This window comes from Lupinus angustifolius, chromosome LG06, assembly GCF_001865875.1.
Source record: "Lupinus angustifolius cultivar Tanjil chromosome LG06, LupAngTanjil_v1.0, whole genome shotgun sequence".
NCBI classification, from domain to species: Eukaryota; Viridiplantae; Streptophyta; class Magnoliopsida; order Fabales; family Fabaceae; genus Lupinus; species Lupinus angustifolius.
The window spans coordinates 2,470,492-2,490,211 of NC_032014.1; the positions used below are offsets into that span (position 1 = coordinate 2,470,492).

General features: G+C 31.2%; 3 protein-coding genes and 1 non-coding gene across 7 annotated transcripts; 1 reads left to right on the plus strand and 3 right to left on the minus strand.

Moving 5' to 3' along the window:
- Positions 7,745-9,317, minus strand: LOC109348874 (BOI-related E3 ubiquitin-protein ligase 1-like). 3 transcript variants are annotated; one of them, XM_019589473.1, is made up of 4 exons: positions 9,117-9,317; positions 8,940-9,025; positions 8,549-8,850; positions 7,745-8,437 (listed from the first exon to the last, which is right to left on the minus strand). In XM_019589473.1, the coding sequence occupies exons 1-4, from the start codon at positions 9,167-9,169 to the stop codon at positions 7,916-7,918; spliced, it is 963 nt and encodes a 320-aa protein (XP_019445018.1). In that variant the 5' UTR covers positions 9,170-9,317; the 3' UTR covers positions 7,745-7,915. The 3 variants fall into 3 exon arrangements, with proteins under 3 accessions (XP_019445018.1, XP_019445017.1, XP_019445016.1); XM_019589472.1 differs by having other exon boundaries at positions 8,549-8,853; XM_019589471.1 differs by having other exon boundaries at positions 8,549-8,853; positions 8,937-9,025.
- Positions 14,040-14,112, minus strand: TRNAE-CUC. Its single transcript has one exon. It is a non-coding gene; the product is annotated as a tRNA-Glu (tRNA).
- Positions 14,165-15,819, plus strand: LOC109348877 (60S ribosomal protein L37a). Of its 2 annotated transcripts, XR_002107809.1 has the most exons (6): positions 14,165-14,283; positions 14,551-14,590; positions 15,100-15,188; positions 15,304-15,386; positions 15,471-15,685; positions 15,718-15,819. XR_002107809.1 is itself a non-coding variant. In XM_019589477.1 (5 exons), exons 1-5 carry the CDS (start codon positions 14,281-14,283, stop codon positions 15,532-15,534), a joined length of 279 nt encoding a protein of 92 aa, XP_019445022.1. In that variant the 5' UTR covers positions 14,165-14,280; the 3' UTR covers positions 15,535-15,799. The 2 variants fall into 2 exon arrangements, 1 of the variants encoding a protein (XP_019445022.1); XM_019589477.1 differs by having other exon boundaries at positions 15,471-15,799.
- Positions 16,780-19,560, minus strand: LOC109348875 (casein kinase II subunit beta-1-like). The gene is made up of 4 exons (XM_019589474.1): positions 18,975-19,560; positions 18,435-18,544; positions 18,178-18,343; positions 16,780-17,293 (listed from the first exon to the last, which is right to left on the minus strand). The coding sequence occupies exons 1-4, from the start codon at positions 19,402-19,404 to the stop codon at positions 17,157-17,159; spliced, it is 843 nt and encodes a 280-aa protein (XP_019445019.1). The 5' UTR covers positions 19,405-19,560; the 3' UTR covers positions 16,780-17,156.

A 19,720-nucleotide genomic window follows, 5' to 3' on the forward strand; every position in this document is an offset into this window, starting at 1 on the left:
AAGGAGAGCATATTGCTTATAATTTCTTTTCAATCTTCAATTATTGTCGCAACATATGCTACTTATCTGGTACATATACCATATGGTCATATAGTATTTAACAATACAAAGTTGAGGTCTTCACATCACGAATCTAGACGAAACAAAGAAAGGGATATAAATAAAAGATTTAACTAGAGGAACTATAAAGCTAGGAATCCATCTAACATAGTGAACATTTAAAACTGCAAATCTTCCATTAACGTTACATCATAATAATTGTCGTTTTTTGAGAAACAAATTATAAAAACGAGTTAGTATATTACAACAAGGGATTGGACACACATTTGAGCCAATGCTGGATCAATTTTTAATGTTACAGCAAGTTTAATTTACTCACATGTAAAGGAAATCAATTAAAGCTTAATGAATTAATGTAATGATAATAGGAGTAGAGTGTTTACGTCCCTTTGTCTCCTATTTACTAATCTTGTAAATTTTGTGTTTGTAGCCTTTACTAATACTTTATTGAGGAACCATCGCATATGGCTGACAACCAGACAAGGTATCAACAAACAAATTAACAAACCACTATTTCAGTTTCTTATTAGTTACATTCTATGTACTTAGCCCATTACTTTTTGCAACTATTCATGCTAATCTTCTGCTGCCACTTTCATATGTCGCTACAAGGAAACAATATATAATATCATTTCTTACTGAACGATGAAGTTTAGAACATAATGAAGAATCTAGCAACTTATGCTAAAATATCATTTTTTTTAAAGTTGTAGTTAAAATATTTCAAAATACTGTCTTAAAAAGAATCATGATGATGGGTGCCTAGCTATTTTGAAGTTTTAAAATTTTCTTCCTATCTTTATTTAAAACTTAAGGCTAATAAATAAGTTATACTCAGTAAAATAAAAAAAGAAATATCATTATAATTAAATATTTATTTCTAATAGCGACACTTGTTAGGAGATACAGTTACGCACATCAAATAAGATTAGTTCTTTATCTATAAAAAATAGAAGGATACTTTTAATAGTATAAAAAATTAGTTAAATGGATAAGAGATGAATCACTTATAATGATTTGAGCAACCTTTTCCTAGAAATCCACATATAAGAGGAAGTTTGATAAGTTAATTTAAGAAAATAATATGAAGAAAAAAATATATGCACCGATAGTGTACAAGTTCTATATTGTCATTGTATCATTCATCATTGATTCTTAAAAATTCAAATAAATGATAGATGATGTGTATAAATCTTTATATTAACAATACATAAACTCAAATAATATAGTTCCTTGATGAGTTAGAGTAGTATTCTCTAATCACATTCATATGATTAGGGGATTTCAATGCTAATTGCTTTTGAGAATGTTACACATGTCATTGTTCTAATATGGTACAGCAGAGATTTTCAAGATGTTGGGTTACACGTAAACGAGTCTTTTACCAAGCCCAATGTATTTAGTCTTCACAGTCCATAGGTGAATGTCATATTAAAGAAGGCCAATCCACTTTGATTTGGGGTGTTTGGGTATATGCCTGAACTACACTAACTAGTCCAAGATGCTGTAAACACATTCCGGATATATTATAGACTGAAATATCAAACACGTAAAATTAAAATAGTTAATGTTAAGTAACATTCTAATGATTGTGAAATAACAAAAAAATGGGAACACATCTACTATCCACACTTTTATGTCACTTCATGTTTCATGGGCATGTGATTGGTCAGAAAAAATATATTTAAGTTAAAATTTAATTATTAAATATTTTTCTGACCAATCATAAGTCCATGATACACGAAGTGACACAAAATATGAGACAGTAGATGTGTGCTACTCCTAAAAATAAGGGTTGCAAATTAAAAGATTTCTAGAACATTTCAAAATCACTTCTCAGCTAATTGGTTGGCAAATTCTCAATAAAGGAAGATACCAGAGGAGTCTACACCAAACTAATAAATACAAGACAACCCACCACCTAACATGAAAGAAAGTAAATATGCAAACACAACTTTTTATTTTCAGTTTCTTGTGTGGTAGCTGCAACGTGAGTACCAAAGTAATCAAGCTCATGATTATCATTGTGATTTCAGTGTTTGACAAATCTTGTTTTCCAATATTAACTTAAATTTGGTAGAATTAACTTGATTTTTTTAAACTTGTAAGATTGTAGTTGAGATATGATATTACAACTAAAAGTCATATTTAGTTGATTAAAATCTCTGATCACTTTTATAACTCGAAAAGTTATGAGATACAACTTTGGTTGTAGAATGTGAAAGAAAAATTCATATGGTAGAGATTAGATTGACACATTGAATGAGTATACAATATCTATGATATAATTAGAAATAAATGCCATAATGAAAATTTGGAGTAGCTCATATAGTAAAAAGGAAAATCATGGGTAAAATGATTATAAAATATTTATAGATCAATACTTTATCAATTAATATGATTTATAATTAAGTATTATAACATAATTCAATTTATGCCGCTAACCTCACCTTTTAATATTAAAGCTTGCTTTTTTATATGATTTAATAACAGAGTAAATAATTTGCTAAAAAGGTTAAATTTAGGGGAAAAAATAAGTAGCTTTTCAAAACTATAACTTCTCTTGTCTTTTCCCGAAATAACATTATAAGATCTTTTTTTTGTACAAAAAAAAATAGTTATAAACTCTTTGACACATTTATGTATCATTACAGTGCCTTTTTTCCCATTCAGATTATCAACTACACGTTTCAACCTTTGCAATTAATTTAACGATTTTTTTATTGAATTTGAGTATGTAACCCTCAAGGATTGCCTTCAATATTTATTGTCAAGCTATGTTGTTAAACACTTAAACCTCAGACATGGTTGGTCCATTACCATTACGCTATGTCACTTTTTAATATTCCAGTATTCGTTTCGGAATAATGTGACCCACAAGACTGTAGGACCTAAAATGCCATAAATGTGAACTAGTCGATAGGATTACATGTTCTCAATGATGTTTTATTCTCTGTTTCAAGCCAATCATATATTAACACGTGGATAAAATTAAATTTTTGAAAGTCAAAAGTAATAAAATGAAACACTCTGATTAACTTGTGACATGAAATGAGACAACATTTAAGACATGTGATCTTCATCCATACTATACCAGAACTAGTTTTTTCTTACACTTACGACATATCTTCCTTTCGTTGAAAAATAAAGGCACACCCACACCCATGACCCTGATATTTGACTTGCTCAATTAGTTCATTTTCCATTTTGATCATAAATGCTTAATGCAAGAGATTTTTTTGTTGAGGAAACAATGCAAAGAAAATCATATTTGTTACCATTAGCTAGCAAATTACTACTATGATGGCTCTTTTGGTGGCAACATTAACTATTACACATATTAAGATGGTGACTTTTTCTGTGGTCTAATTTCAATTTATTAGCAGAATAAGAAACTACCCCATCTCAAATTTTGATAATTTTATAAAAATAGAAGAGGGTGAAAAGCTGAAAAGTATGGGCAACCCAACTATAATGACATTCAGGTAGTGGCTTTAGGCCCCAAAAGATGGTAGGCTTCCAATTTGTGTAAGTATTACTATTTTTTAAAAATAATGATAGACTTATCAAGACAGCTTATTATAATTTGACGAGTTTCAAGATTATTTCACTGATTTACTATTTACTTAGATTTAACAATAATTTTGTAATCAAGATCTTCATTGTGGATTTTTTTCTTCTTATTTTAGTTTACGTTTAATTTGATAAACTAAGCTTGTTTGGCAACCACCTTAGTTTATAAAAAAATCTTATAGACCAAGAAAATTATGTTGAAATAGACGAGGTATTTTAATTTCCAGTTTAAAATCCACTATATTATATGATTTAAGCCTCTAACATAGGGTCTGCCCTACTGAAAAGCATAAGAAATATGCAACAAGTCATGCAATGTTTAGCAACTACACTTTAACTATAATTTTATTTAAAAAAATACCTTGAATGCATGTGTGTGCAATAATTATTATTGACTTGGAATTTACTGCATCTCAAAATATTTTTATTTGGTGTTGGGTTTCTGTCAACTTAAATTTTGCAATTGTCCGCATTTGAAACTTCTTACCTTCTTTCTCTGCACTCTTTTCTAACCTGTGACTATTCCTTGCATATTGGGACATGATAGACATTCGTTATCCCAAAACAATGTACCACTATATGTGTTATTGCTTGTAATTGGTCAGAAAAATAATTAATTATTTAAATATATTTTTTAACCAATTATAATCACTGACACATAAAATGACACACATCGTGGTTAATCACACAATATAAGCGATTACTAATCACACACTATAAGCGATTTGGGGACCATGGGTGATTACTAATCACACAATATAAACGATTTGGGTTTTAATTTGCGGTGGCCCATAATCGAAGTGAGCCCGTTTAGTAAATTGAGTAATTAGTTAAAATGGCTTATAATATGATTATAAGATATCTTTATAATATTTCCGGAAGCTATTATAATAAATCTAAATAAATTCTCTATCATATTAACCGAATAAACCACTTATTCTTCACAAGGTGGCCCCTTAAAAAAAATGCTTCAGTGGTAAAAAGAAAATACATCAATTTAAAGGAATCACCGATTTTAGAATTCAACTCACTAATCTTAATAGATAAACTAACTAACCTAACATATTTGACCCAGTTTTAAAACATAGTAACTACAATCAATGTGATGCACGTTAGGGGCATACCCAAAATTTGGTGGTACTAAAATTAGTGAATACACAACCAATATATCATGGTCCCTTCATGGATGCTGCTACTTATTTTTGTCAAAAGTATTAGTCTGTCTCTAAAAACAAACTTGTAGAGAAAATTTTATAATTATAGTTCAGAGTTAACGAGTAAGCCATTGTGGAATAAATAGTCAAGATTTATGACTTGATAGATTTGTAAGACCTTGACACATCATTATTACATTATTTTATTCAAATTTCATTTCTTCTTATTTTCCATATCTTTTAGTACAACAATTAAGATTCACTATCCCCGTAACATTATGATTTATGAGGTTTGTATCATTGTTCTCTTTTCAAGACTCAATTTCATATCAATAATGCTAATTACATATTATTTTAAAAACTATTTTAGTTTTTATTCGATTAATTTCATAAATTTATATTACAAAATCATAGTTAACAAACCTTGTTCATATTTGCAAGCAATCAATTTTTTTGATAAAGAATTGGTGCAACAGGACAAGTGAATCATGATGGTCTTGAAATGTAATGGTATAATATTTATTTACCATCAGCCCTCTTTATTTGCATTATAATAATAAAACATAAATGAAATAAATAATATAGTGACAATGTATTAAACTCATACGCTATAAATACATATATATTTTTTTTCTTTCGGTTAAATGAAATGATACCTTTCACCCAGATACAACAACAATGTACATGTTACTCTCACCAAAATAAACAATCTCCATGTCCTATTCCCGGTCTTATCGAGGGAGCTACATCTCTCCTTGCCTGTTTTGAATTCTTAATAACTGAGCTGATACTGTAATAGAAGGGGACAATTGTTTTTGTTTCCTCTATTGGCATTTATGACCACATAAGATATTCATAAATAAACAAATTCGCAGGGAACAGCGTAGACAAGGTAGAGCATAGTCACATGTAGTGATAATCTAATTATTAGTGTGTTTTCATATATGCGAGCCAGTGAGACAGTGCCATAACCACTCGATATTATTAGTCAGTAAGAATCATATACTATAACAAATTAGATACGCTTAAGATCCAAGCTGTTCTGTTTTGACCACGTACTGAGTTCAAAGACATCTAATACTAGTATACTACTCATCCTTATACATGACTTATAATGATTTGTTAGTAACTGTTTCTTTACGTTAAATTAAACCCCCTTTTATGACTATGTGAAATTACAAGTTATTCTTATCTATAGCCTAATAACTACTATGTACAGTTAGTTAGTGTTAAGATTTACACACATTTATTATATTACTTTTTAATATAATGATATACACGATCAGTGCAAACCTTTTTTTCTCATCTAAATATTCTAAATTTAAATAAATTGTACCTGGTGGTGTTAAGTCAGTAGCAAATGTATAATCTTAGAAACGTTACACTTCACATTCGTCACATGTCTGGTATCTGAATTTGGGTAAAAGAATTGTGATGAGCTTGTATTGAAATTGAGTTCCACCTCTTTGGTAATGGAGAAAACTTCACATCAGATGATGACACCGAGGCTAGTCCAATTATAGTTTATATTATGATTAAGTATTTTCATATTTAATTTGGTCGAGTGGGGACAAGAAGATGAAGGACAAATTTCTTGGGAATCACTTGAACTGCATTTGTTAGCAGTGTCCTACCAGTCTTGATGGAATTAAAATGGAATGGATTATTGAGCTGCTTCATTTCAAAGGGTCAAAGCCTATGTATGTGTGCGCAACTAGAACTTGCTTTAATTGAAAGGTTTGGTTTTGGTACAAGGGAGGAAGGTGCTCAATCTTTATTATACTCTGCAATGAATAATTAAGCGATATTTTTTATTAAATGGTGATATTTGAGCTCTATCACATTTAATTCTTTTCCAATTCACGTTGTATACACTTTCTTAAAGTAACAGTCAGCACGAGATTGAACAAGAACAGTGTAAAGTCATAGGCACTGTGATGGCCTTTAAGTTTAAATTATAACGTGCTTTGTTTTTCAAACTTCCAGCATACAGTACAAGAGATAGGAATTGGATTGCTGTTTACTTTTCTTGGTTTTAACAAAACCATGAACAATCATAATAGCAAGAGTAACTTTCTCATAAAAAGAAGACTCGTTTTTTTCCTTATGAATATTTTCTCTTATTTTAATTGTTTTGTTCGACATAATCTCAGTTTTGCATTAAGTCACAACTTTAGTTACTTCATTTTGTTTTGAAAATGGCAATTAAATTGACGATATGTTGGAATAATATATTTAAATATTTCCAAAATAATATTGATAGCTAGTAAGAATAACTTTTTTGGTTTGAGTTTTATGATAAGTTAAACACAAATTGAGAAAACTATACCCACAAGTGTGTCGATATGAAGAAAATTGTCCTATCCAATCCAAGTAGAATGGTCTCCAATTGAGAATTCATGTGAATGATGAGAAAGATGAAACAATTGGGAGTCACATTTCACTGTCAATTTCGCATGGGATCCTTATTTGAAAAGAAAAGCCGAAAGCCTTGCAAACTTAGTTGAAATTAGGTGAAATGCACTAATCCCCCACTTGACAGTGGAGTCCTTGAACTCATCTACACCATAAAATATGATGCTTGGTGCCCAAAAGTAATCCAATAACAAAAAATCATATCTCAAAAACAGCACTAGCTTTAACAATTGCAAGTTAATCATTCATATCGTCAATCTAGTTTCCATTTAAAAACACTCACCCAAAAATCAACATCGATTTTCAATTTAGCATCACTTAAATGATTCTACTGCAAATATCAATTAAGCATCCTTCTCATATTGAAAGTGAAATTACCCAAGCTATTCAGAATGATGCAAGATTTTTAGAAATTGTGCAAGATTCTGACATATAGGAAAGCTAGTGGCACGCATCTATTCAATGAAAGAATATAAATTAAATATCAACACGATGCAATTTCCAAAAGATAGAAGGCACCCAAAAAATAAAAAATGAAGACGCAATCATGCATGTGACAATTTACATTTCCCACAACCATGTACAACAAAAACAAAACGGGGCACGCCCATTTTCTATGTAAGAAAAGGTAAAAAATGTATCTTTAATAAACCTCTTCCTTGTTTGTCTTTTTCTCCCATGAATTACTATGAACATGCATGTGACAATTGGTATTAAGATAGACAAACTTGAATGGATGAATTTTTAACGGTGAGACAAACGGGGCACGCCCGAAAATGCATGTCGCATTCGGTACACACACAAAGGTGTCGACACGGTAAAACCACCACCGACGCCACCCGTAAATCGCAACCGCTACAACTGGGACCCGACACCGTGACCCGACCCGGGTCAACATGAGCTGACTCAGCATCCTCAGCATGGCCCACGGCGCACGATAGCACCCCACCATCTTCAACCACTCTCTTTTCATGGCTCATCATAATAGCGTGGTGCAGTTGTGCCTGCAACGATGCAGCGGTTGATTCCTGCGCCTTCACCTTCGCCTGCCAAACCTGCGCTTCTACGATGAGCTGAGCCGCGCGTGCTTCTAACTCTGCGTTTCTGCGCGTGGCTTTCTCCATATCAGTTTGCTTTTCTCTTAACCGTCGTGCAACTGATTCATCAACTGCGTTCAATAGTGAACGATAATGTCTCTCCCTCATATCCGCTAATGTCTGCCTCAACTGTTCTCCCTGATAACAACACAACACAACATTCATCATTTTATTTTACTAAATAATTAATAATTCCCACGTCTAAAAAATAAAAATTAGATTTTTAATTTGATATAAAAATAAATGTACCTGGACTTGAAGGAATTGTTCAACCTCATCTCTCTGCTGTTTGATTTGAGAGTTCAAGCCTTCGGAGAATAGAGATAATTGTTGTTGGTTATGCAATTGTTTTTGTTGATCACCGAACGATAAGCCTAAGCCAGTAGAGACTGCATTTTGTTGGTGATTATGATTATGATTATGGATTTGGGTGAGGTCAATAAGCTGAGGAGTCTGAGATTGAAGTTGTACAGAGAATAATGGATTAGGAACTGTTTGGCTAACTCCGGTCGTTGCGGCTTCTTCTCTTCCTCTCTTCCTAGAACTACTAGTAGCTGTTTCAATCAAAATGGTAAGAAAGGGGACATTTTTTATATGTTCTTATCCGTTTCAATTGGGCAATAAAATAAATTAAAGCTACCTCCATTGTTGAACAACATATGGGATTGATTAAGGCCTGATTGTGGTTGCAATGAATAGTCATGTCCTTCTTGCACACTTTTGCCACTGGAAAATGATGGATTAGTCCACCAGAGTTTAGGATGATAGAAAATAGGTTTCTGAGCTAAAGAAAAAGAAGAAAGACAGAAATACAAACCTGCTTAAAAGAAATACATTTGATGGGTATTGAGCTTGAACAGACATGAGCATTCAGAAAGATAAATAAACAATCTTGGAACAGGGAAGGTGAAGGGGCTAGGGTATAAAGAGAGTTGGGGATTATTTTTTTTGAGAATATGAAAAAGTCAGAAAGAAAGAGAAAAGATAGAATGGAATGGTAGTGGAGAATGATGTTACCTAGATAAATGAATTAAGAGGGAATTAAAGGAATTTAGCATTGTAAAAGACAGCTAAATAATAATCACAAACAACACATGTATAACATAAAACAAGGATGATGGAAAATGTTAAATTGTGACAAGGCTAAGTCTTCCATACAAGGGTAATAATAATAATAATAATAAATGAATTGGAGATAGATAGATTGAGAGTTAGAAAAGGAAGGGAATCAGAAGATGATGGAACAAATCATGTGTGTAATGAGATGGAAGCCACCGACACCATCGTTGCATTTCTCTATAGTGTAGTAGTAGAGACAGAATATGAGATAGATCGATTCAATAGAACCACTCCAATACAGAGAGAGACACGCCTTTTCCTTTGCTTCTTCTCTTGGCGTAGTGGTGGGGAGTTGCTTTGCCCCTCACACCTCTTCTATTATTTAAATATATGCAATTATAATCTTAACTATAATTAGATATTCATTTTTAATTATCATTAATTTTTTAAACAAAATATAAATAAATGGTAAATAATATAATTGTATATAAATATTTAGGCTAGTATAGTCTTGGAAAAATGATAGTCTTGAATTATCCAAAATCTATACTATATATAAAGTCAAAACGTGGTATAACTACTGTATAATTTATATATTCATATTTTGCTCTTTAATTTTTTAATTTAAAAAAAAGCATAATCCTATATAACTACTTCAACCATATTAATTATAAATTGCATATTCTAATAAAGACAAAAAATATATAATATAAAATAAATACAATACAAAAAGACATTTTAATTGTATAAAATGAAGTGTATGAAAATTAATTAGTTGATACTTTAAAATAAAAAACGTGACCGATAAACACTAGGCAGAGTTTTTGGCACACTAATAATAATAATGGGAATTAGTGGGTTGGGAGAAAGAGAGATAGTAGTTGGTTAGTGTTGTAAATAAATGGGTGATGTTAGTGTTGTTGGAATTGTTTCTATCTGGCCCATACGTCTCGCGCCAGCTTTTCTTTCTTCATAACTTCCTTCTCCCTTTGTACATTTTCCTTCCATTTTTTCTCTATATTTAGAAAATGTTTTCTTTTTATGGGTACGTGCCAACATGTCAAAATAATCAAACAAAAGTTAGTAAATAACTGCCCATCAGTATTTGGGGTTTTCCTCTTGGATGATTGAGAAGCTTTCAGAACTTATCAGAGAAGATGGAGTTCTCCCACGTGGAGTTATAGATCCTTTTATAGGAATCTAATCACATTGGGATTTTTTTTGTTTACATGTCTCGTACTGGAGACAATCTTAAAAATATTTACAGGTATATAGAGCTAACTCTTTTTGCATGTATTTTTTTCATTTCCAAGATTCAAAACCGAGACCTGCTCAAGAGGAATCAAACATGTACTACTTGAACTAATTAATAATCACATACGGATTTGTTATGGGTTTAATATAATATTTATATTATCAACCCATTAATTACTTTTTATGGGTTAATTATTAAACAAAAATAATATACACCGGTGAACAATGCATTGATATTAACTTTTTTGACTTCAAAAGAAACTTACTTCCAGATATTTTAATTTTAAAATTTTGAACATTATATGTTATATCGCTTAGAAGTTAATTGTTAATAAATTTTTCTCTCTCTTTTCTTCTCTTCTTCTTTAATATAGGCATACGCTTCAAAATATAAAATAGAAAACTATAAAGGCACCTTATGAATCTATGATATCGCTATGTATAATCCAGTGACATTGCTGTAATTTACAAGCTTGAAGTGCTATATACAATAATATTCTAATCTGATTCACTATTTGATATGGGTGATGATTCAAGTGGTATGTTTGGTTTCCTAAAATTGTTTAAACTTTGTGGATAAAAAAACATATGATGAAAAAGTTAGTCTGACATACTTGTGTATATTTCCTTCATACTTATTTTTCTTTTATGAACTTTTATTGCTTACTGCTGAAGTTTTATAGTATACACTTTTTGGTCAATTGAGAATTTTGATAAAACATTTAATTGATGATAGAAATAAGTCATATTGGGATTATTCAAATGGGGAAGTTTGTTTTTTTAAAACAAAATGATTTTTTAATTTGAATCTGATTTAAATCATTTATATGGGTACTTTGTTCTATTACCTATTGAGCTCTTGAATCCCATTTGAATGTTGTATCGCTCACAGTTGTGTTTCGTCTTAATTCTTATCCTCTAAATTAATGAACGAATCCAATTAATTATCCCCGATCTAATTGCATTATTGGATGAGCTACATTGATTTATATTTCTTTGCTAATTTAGTTTATTGCTTGACCTCTCATATGACTACTTCAAATACCGAATATTACGTAGCAAAATTTAACCTCATTAATAGTAGAACGCAGTAGTGAGAGATGAAACTTTCCAACCTGACTTACTTAGCTACAACAAAATTGGCTATTTTGATTTATTTTTTCACCCAAAAAAAAAAAGACTTTTGTTTCATGTGGTGAACCCTATATCATTTGGCGTAATATTTAAACCATTCTTATAGCCATTTTTCCTGTTTAGGGTATTTTTATTTACTAACATATCCTGTCTAAATTAAAGTGAATCAGCAACTTTCGTGTTTGTTAAAATATGGACGATGTTTTCTGGAAAGTAGTAAGATTTATTGGTGATTCTTATTTTTGTAAGTTACGATCCGATGCGGGGGAAAGTTATGATAGCTTAGGTAACATAAATAATGAATGCAATTTTCTACTGTTACCTGGATAATTTAATATTTTATTTGGTAATGCCATTTTGTAATATGTATTTAATATTAATACTTTAACAGAAAAATATGTAAACAATGATAATATAAGAGTCTTTTACTCTATTATTATATTATTTATTATTTATTTTTAATCATGACTACTAAATAAAAGTAATCCAATGAATAAAATACTTACTTTATATAAATGTTTATATTGTCAATGCATAGAATAATACTCATTCTTTACTAAGAATATAAGTAGAGAAAAATATATATACACTAAGAACGTAAAAGTTTTATATATTATCAATATATTATCTACCATTCATATTTATTTGCTACTAACTTTTCAAGAAAAGTAGTATAAATAAACAGCGAATAATACACTAATTGTTTATAAATATTTACATTATCAATATATATATTACACTTAATTATAATGAAATATTTCGACGTTGGACTGGCAATGTAATATTTTTTATATTTAAAGTGAAGTTTAATATATATGGAATCAAAAGGTAAAGATCTATATATATATATATATATATATTTATATTTAGATTTATGTATTAATTATTATTAACTTATGAATTAGTTAGGTAAGATTGCACTCTTCAAAGAAACGGGTTAGGTATGTACCCATGATAAAATTGACTATGGATGAGGAGTAAAAAGAAAACGAAAAGAAGATACAACACTTACCCAAATAAATTAACTTCTGTTAAAACTACGTTGTTGACGCGTATTAATAAAAAAGTAAGTTTTTCTAAAGAAAGCTCAAGTTCGATTCAATCGTCTATATATATAAAAAATATATGTACTAATAATAATGTAAAGTTTTTTAATATTTTCATTATATTATCAAATATTCATATTTTATTAATACTGAGTTTTACATTTAAGTAATTCAAATAGATGATGAATTATATATTATTATTATATATTACTCATGTATAAATCTCTATAATAATAATAAATATATATATATATTACAGTTTTTATATTATGATAAATACTCTATAGTATATAAATTTAATATTTATACTCTCACAATGTTCAAATTCATAATCTGTCACATCATTTATATATCAATTATCATCTTACTTTAAATAAAATAAGACATATGAACAATGAATTATACACATACAATATAATCACTAAAGCAGTATAGTTAATGCTTTCAATAAATTTTAGTTTATCGATATATTAAAATTTTATAGGTGTTAGAGTTGGTCATTAACTATCACAAATACATGAGAAATGTCATAACAAACATTATGCAGTTGTAGATACCCTAAAATAAAATGTTAACATACAAACGTTCTATTATTTCTTTAAGGTTACAATAATTTCTTAATTTTCATTACAAAATCGTATATTATCATATTTTTCATTGAACTATTTCAATAATATCATATGAGAGGTGAAGAAAAATTGTTATATGAAGAGAAATAAATTTTATTATGAAGATGGGTGATGGTTTGGATGAAGGACATACTCATAATTAATTTTGAAGTATTTTTATTAGTGAATAGAGTAATTGAAAAATATATTCTCCTCATTCTATATATTTTGTATTTAAGGTTATGCGTTTAAAAAATTATTAACTGATATAAAAATCCACACAATTTGACTAAATAGCCATATATAATGAACATTAGAAATATGATTAAAAAAGAAATGAAGAAATATGTGAAATAATAAATAATGGTATAAAACATTTGATGAGGATTCAATGATTTTTTGATACATACATACATATTCATTAGCTTATTGTGCCTTTTGTTGATATCAATAGCTAACTGTGGCCTGGTTAGATTCTGATGTATTTTTTGAATTGGTGGAGCTGAACTTGTGATCTAGTTCTCAATCATTACCTTCGTATCTAAATATGAGATTTGCGTGCGGAATAATAATGTGAATTAAAGTTCATGATCCCTATTCGTTTGCATATCAAAATAATGAAAATAATCACAAAACATATTCCGTTGCCGGGACTTGAACCCGGGTCTTTCGGGTGAGAGCCGAATATCCTGACCAACTAGACTACAACGGATTTAATATCTAGGTTGAAATATTTACTATTCATAATATCATTACTGAAGTAAGAAGGAGAAAGATTGAGTAGTGATTTAAGTTTAGGGTTTGCGTGGCACATTCATTTACTCACTCGCTCACTTCGTTCACAGTCACACGAAGCCGCAGCACCTTCAAGCCAGAAAACATGGTACTCTCTCTTTTCTATTTCATTGGATCTGTTTCTATAACATTTTCTTTCTGATTACATGGTTTCATGATTATACAATCCACTCATTCTGTTCGATTCGTTATATTTACACATTTGTTTTCACCAATATAACTCCGAAAAACACAATTGGATCATGGAAAATGATTTTGATTTGATTTTCTATATAAACATAATTGCTTTGCTACACATTTTTATTGATCATCTCATATAGCTATGCGTTGATTCCGTCCCTTTATTTGAACGTAGACTAAGAGAACGAAGAAGGCTGGTATTGTCGGGAAATATGGTAAGTTTTCCAATTAATTTAAACAAGTTGTGTTGCTTTTTGCATCTTAGATTTTGATTTCAACATTTCACTGATTATGTTTATTATTAATGTTCATTTGTATTGGAGAATGATGGTTATTCTTAGATACAACTGATTTTGACTATGGATGTAGGGTTGACTTTGATAATTAGCTAGCACCTTGGTATGTAATTCTGGTGTATGTATAAGCCTTGGTTATTCAACTATTGTTCAATGATGTGAATGTTTGATTGCCACAAAGTTTCCATAACATTTGCAATTTGGATGCAATATTATATGCAGGGGTGATGGTGTGAATGCAGGTGTTATGAGATTTTCGGCTAAATTAATGTATCCGACTCTGAAATATTCATCAGTGGAAATTATATTCTTCATCGCGAAATATGGATTTTAAAAAAAATAGCTTATTGAATTTGCATTTTAAGAAGACATTTAGTCTTTCTTGGAATAATTTCTGATAAGCTTTTTGTTGAATTTTCTTATGTCAGGTACCCGTTATGGTGCTAGTCTGCGGAAGCAGATCAAGAAGATGGAAGTTAGTCAACATAGCAAATTTTTCTGTGAATTTTGTGGAAAGGTAGGACTTTTTCTGTTAATGCTGAGTTGACCTTGTTTTTTTATTTGCTTAATAGGTTAAGTCTAACATTCTTTTCAAAATGTAAGACTTCTGATGATGAACTTATTTCTTTCAGTATGCTGTGAAGAGAAAGGCCGTAGGAATATGGGGATGCAAGGATTGTGGTAAAGTGAAAGCAGGCGGTGCCTATACTCTGAAGTATGCTCTTTCTTCTTGCTTTCTACTTATTTATTTATTTTTCTCTAATCATCCAGCTTATGTTGTTCTTCACTATTTTGACAGTACTGCGAGTGCTGTGACCGTGCGGAGCACCATTCGAAGGTTGAGGGAACAAACTGAGGGTTGAGGTTTTATGTTTGATGCATGATTTTGATACTAGAGAAATAATTAGTTTATGTTCAGAGAACCAGGTTGTTTGAATGCAATGTAAACTTAGAGTCATGTTCTGATTTAAGACTACTTACCTAAGTTAGTTGGTTGGAACTGTTTTCTAATTTTGTGGTAGCTTCAAAGTTTTATTTCTACTTTGAATTTGCAAGTGGCTCATTGCGTTCCAGGTTTGCATGGTCCTATGTTTTAAGGGTTATGGCAATTTTATTAGCTTGCAAGCATGCAAAGAAAAGGCTTTGAATGAGTGTAGCCCTTAGCTCGTTTTAGTGGTAAATATCAGCGTTGAAAATTACTTTCCCAATAATCGTCCATGTTCATTTAGTATTGCTGAATGGCCGTAGCACTTTTACTTTTTTCCTTTTAGTGCTTTGCTTATCTGCAAAGATAGTTTGGTGAAAAAAATGTGTGTAGTTAAATCTATTTTGGAATTAATCATTTTCTAGAATCGGACAATCTGATTTCTCTAGTAAATTGGCAATTTTTTTAATAAGAGGGTGCCCTAGATTCGGCAGGGTTAACAAAATCCAATCTTATTTGAATCAAATTTGATCTAGTTGACTTGGATGATTCAAGTTTTTTGAAAGTGAATAGTATCTAAGCGTATACAAATAGCAAAACAATAAGAATTTAAGTTCTCAACCTTTTATTTGGTCGTACAAATGATTTATAAGACCAATTGATCACTTTTTTTTTCAAGGTCGTTCAATTATTATTAAAAGCTTGTTTTCACAAAAAACTTCTTTCAAAGAAAGAAACTGAAACCATTCTATGTATTCGGAGAGACTCCACTGATGTGCCGAAATTTAGATCTCATTTTGATATAGATTCATCAATTAATTATAACAACTCCACCATGCCAGACCAAAACAGCCGATTGGACCAAGCAACGACCTCCACCGGAAGGTTGCAGAATATTAGCTCGAAGATAAGAAGAACAATGGCGACTGCAGCCTAGAACACTACTGGGGGATCATGACTCAAGGATGATCCTATAATCCCATCACACACATTGAAAGTCTATTATTTTTTACACACATTGAAACTCTATTCTTTACACATGTCTATTATTTTTTACACACATTGGAAGTCTATTTTTTAGTTGCTCTATAACTTAGCTGACCTATAATCATTTTTGATGTTGGGCGGATGGGCATAACATCATAACGATTGAATTAAAAAATCAAACACTGGATAAATGTGGGGAGAAGAACAATGAAATAACAACATAAAATAGCAAGGGATCAGTGTATAAATGAGACCATCGTAAAACAACATCAAGTGAAACTAATTGCCAGAATACAACTTGTAATAAGCAATTAACAGTGCATTGAAGAAGCACTTACTTCATTGATCTAGAAGCTCACTGAATTCCAAGCTGAAAGTGAAACTAAGCACTTGCATGACATGTCTGCGGTTTTCTTTACAGCAAGCAGCTAAAAGAAATAAAACAGATGGTCTACATTGTACTGATTTTGGAAGGTTACATGATAGCTGCATGTTGCATGGAGTATGCCGTCAGAGGTGACCACAGTTAAGATTGAACTCCTCAAACTCTTACTTTCATGGAAGCTTAAAATCTCAGCTACGTGGTTTGTGAAGTTTGTAGCCAAAAACTCTCGGAACATAGTTCTGTGATGGTTTCTGTGGCTTCAGTTGTCCATGAGTCATCAGGAAGAGGTGGGGAAACGTAGTTCCGAAGTATGCACCATCAATGTCTAGAACAAAGTCAAGGAAAATTGGGAAACAAAGAACACCACCGTAATTTTAAGCCACAATTATACATAGCAAAACATATAGAATATAGTAACAGGCATGCAATCACCCCAAAGTCCATATCCATATCAGGATTTAAAAGTAAGAATGTTATATAGAATGGAAGCAAGACAAAGAACATGATGTTTGGCTCCACTTTAAAAAAAAATTGTTAGCAAAAATGAACAAAATTATCCTTTGAAACAAAACCATTTTTCTGCAGTTTCACCCTTGTAAATTTTAGGATTTCCATGGTTTGGCTAACAGTCTATGTTTGAACAGGTCCGAAGGCTCCCAAACTCTGCCTATGCGACTACTAGAACAGGCACAGATGCGATTCCAGAATATAAATTTTCTCAAACAAGAAAACAACGTAGTATTTTCAGACAATCACAAACACCGGATATCAGAAATCACTTGTCAAGAGATGAAGATTATGAACCCCAAATCCCATAAATCCTAATTAAGTCCTCCATGGTTTGGATATCACTCTCAAATCTCATTATACACTAGCTTAGTGTTTTGTACATTAGCAAATAAAAGAAATCTTTCCATAGTTCGTGACAAGAGTCCCCAACCTTATTCTTAAAGTAATTTAACTTTGTTTAGATTTTAGGATGCATCCTATCTTGTATTTCCCATTTCTTAACTCAATAATATTTGCTTTTTTAACAAACAAAAGAAACACCACAAAAACTGCTTGACAATTGATAGCCTAAAAATGAAACCTCCAGACCAAGGAAGATATGAAATGCATAAGATGATTAAAATACAATTTTTTTTAGAGAAATGCTGATGCATAGTCATCGAAAACCTACACTAGATTTGATAACATATATAAGGATACTGCCTTGATACTTGGAGCGAGGATAGTAAATGTCTTCACACCTTGGGCAAAATATTTTCACAGTACTTGACCGAGCAATATCTGACTGACCCACAGGAAGGCAGGGTTGTCCAGAGCAGTAAACTCTTGGGCATCTGCCAAAATCATAGTTCTTATACTTGTCCAGCTGCAATGGAAACTCAACATCATTCATAGAGCCAACCTTGATAACACTAACGCAATAAAGCTGAGAGTAATTAGTGACAGGAAAATGGTACCATCGAAGCCATTCCTTTGCTTGTCAATATGAACCGAGCATGAATGAGACCATAAAGCATCTCTGCGGCTGATTCAATTAACTCATTCTGTTCCTCCGTAAACATGTCACCTATACATTCCAATTTCCAACCAACCCATTTTAATTTAGACTATAAACAAAATGATGCACGATTTATGAAAAAAAACACTATGTTGCCGTTTGGTCCACGTAACCGACCCCACCCAACCCCACCCAGTGAGAATAAGACTTTGTTGTTGTTGTGTAAACAAAATGATACCTTGTTCAATAGGCCACTCTCTTTTAGGCAAAACGATACAATCAAAGGCACACCACACAACTTACTTTAGGGCCTATTTATTCAAGCTTAAAAAAGTGATTTTTCATAAACAATTTGGCACAAACGTTAAATTCAGCTTCTCCTAAAAGTGGAGTTTCAGCTTTGTTATTCATATAACTACTTCTAGACAAAGGCTAATGGAACATGAAAAGTGATTTTATTTATTTTTATAAAAAAGTGTTTTTTAAGAGATAAGCTTACCATGGGAGGATTCAACATCCAAAATTAAATCAAGGGCATAATCATAATAAGGAACTTGGCTGGTTAATCCACATAAGTTAAAATCATCTTGTATATAATCATCATGAACCTCACAAAAGAATTCATTCCCTCTCAAATTGCAAAACCATGAAATCCATGACGTGTCATCACCATCAGAACCTCTACCATTTGAATCATCGCTATCTGTTTCAGATTCTTCATCTTCTTCAGCGTTGGAATATTTGGAGATAGGGTTAGAGGAGGAACGAGAGTCCCTGTTAGTGAGAGAAGAAGACTTAGCGGAGGAACCACCGTTGATTGCCTTGGATGTGGACGGTGAGGATCGATCAATGAGATCGGTGATTCGTTTACGATCTAGCTCTGATTTGGAGGGAAAACCTCTTTTATATCGGTCCTTGTGATTGTGCATCACTTACTCTTCTTCTTTTTCTTCTTATAAGATCTCAATAATCAAAACCTATCTCAACTACTTGGTAATGATTCTAACAGCAACAACCACCACCACCTTGGTAGGGTTTTGTTTTTACTCACTTTCAGGAACAACACCAACAGAATCAACGGTTATAATTTACATTTTTATTTTTATTTATAAAATGCTTCATTTTTCTCTCATTTCTCATTCACTTCAAATATTATCTATTTTCTAAGTGAATAAACTTGTACTAATTTTTATGTCTCATTGTATTTTAAGTCAATTGAAAATTAGTTAAAAATTAAAATTAAAA

What these genes read in the sequence shown, in the direction of transcription:
- LOC109348875 (XM_019589474.1), bottom strand. Translation starts at nt 19,404, where the DNA reads ATGCACAATCACAAGGACCGATATAAAAGAGGTTTTCCCTCCAAATCA. An exon ending in GCAAAGGAATGGCTTCGATG is followed by an intron (nt 18,344 to 18,434) that starts GTACCATTTTCC and finishes TTTCCATTGCAG; the next exon opens with CTGGACAAGTATAAGAACTA. An exon ending in TCGCTCCAAGTATCAAGGCA is followed by an intron (nt 17,294 to 18,177) that starts GTATCCTTATAT and finishes ACTTTGTTCTAG; the next exon opens with ACATTGATGGTGCATACTTC.
- LOC109348874 (XM_019589471.1), bottom strand. Translation starts at nt 9,169, where the DNA reads ATGCTCATGTCTGTTCAAGCTCAATACCCATCAAATGTATTTCTTTTA. An exon ending in AATGTATTTCTTTTAAGCAG is followed by an intron (nt 9,026 to 9,116) that starts GTTTGTATTTCT and finishes ATCATTTTCCAG; the next exon opens with TGGCAAAAGTGTGCAAGAAG. An exon ending in AACAATTCCTTCAAGTCCAG is followed by an intron (nt 8,438 to 8,548) that starts GTACATTTATTT and finishes TGTTGTTATCAG; the next exon opens with GGAGAACAGTTGAGGCAGAC.
- LOC109348877 (XM_019589477.1), top strand. An exon ending in TGGTATTGTCGGGAAATATG is followed by an intron (nt 14,591 to 15,099) that starts GTAAGTTTTCCA and finishes TTCTTATGTCAG; the next exon opens with GTACCCGTTATGGTGCTAGT. An exon ending in TCTGTGAATTTTGTGGAAAG is followed by an intron (nt 15,189 to 15,303) that starts GTAGGACTTTTT and finishes TATTTCTTTCAG; the next exon opens with TATGCTGTGAAGAGAAAGGC.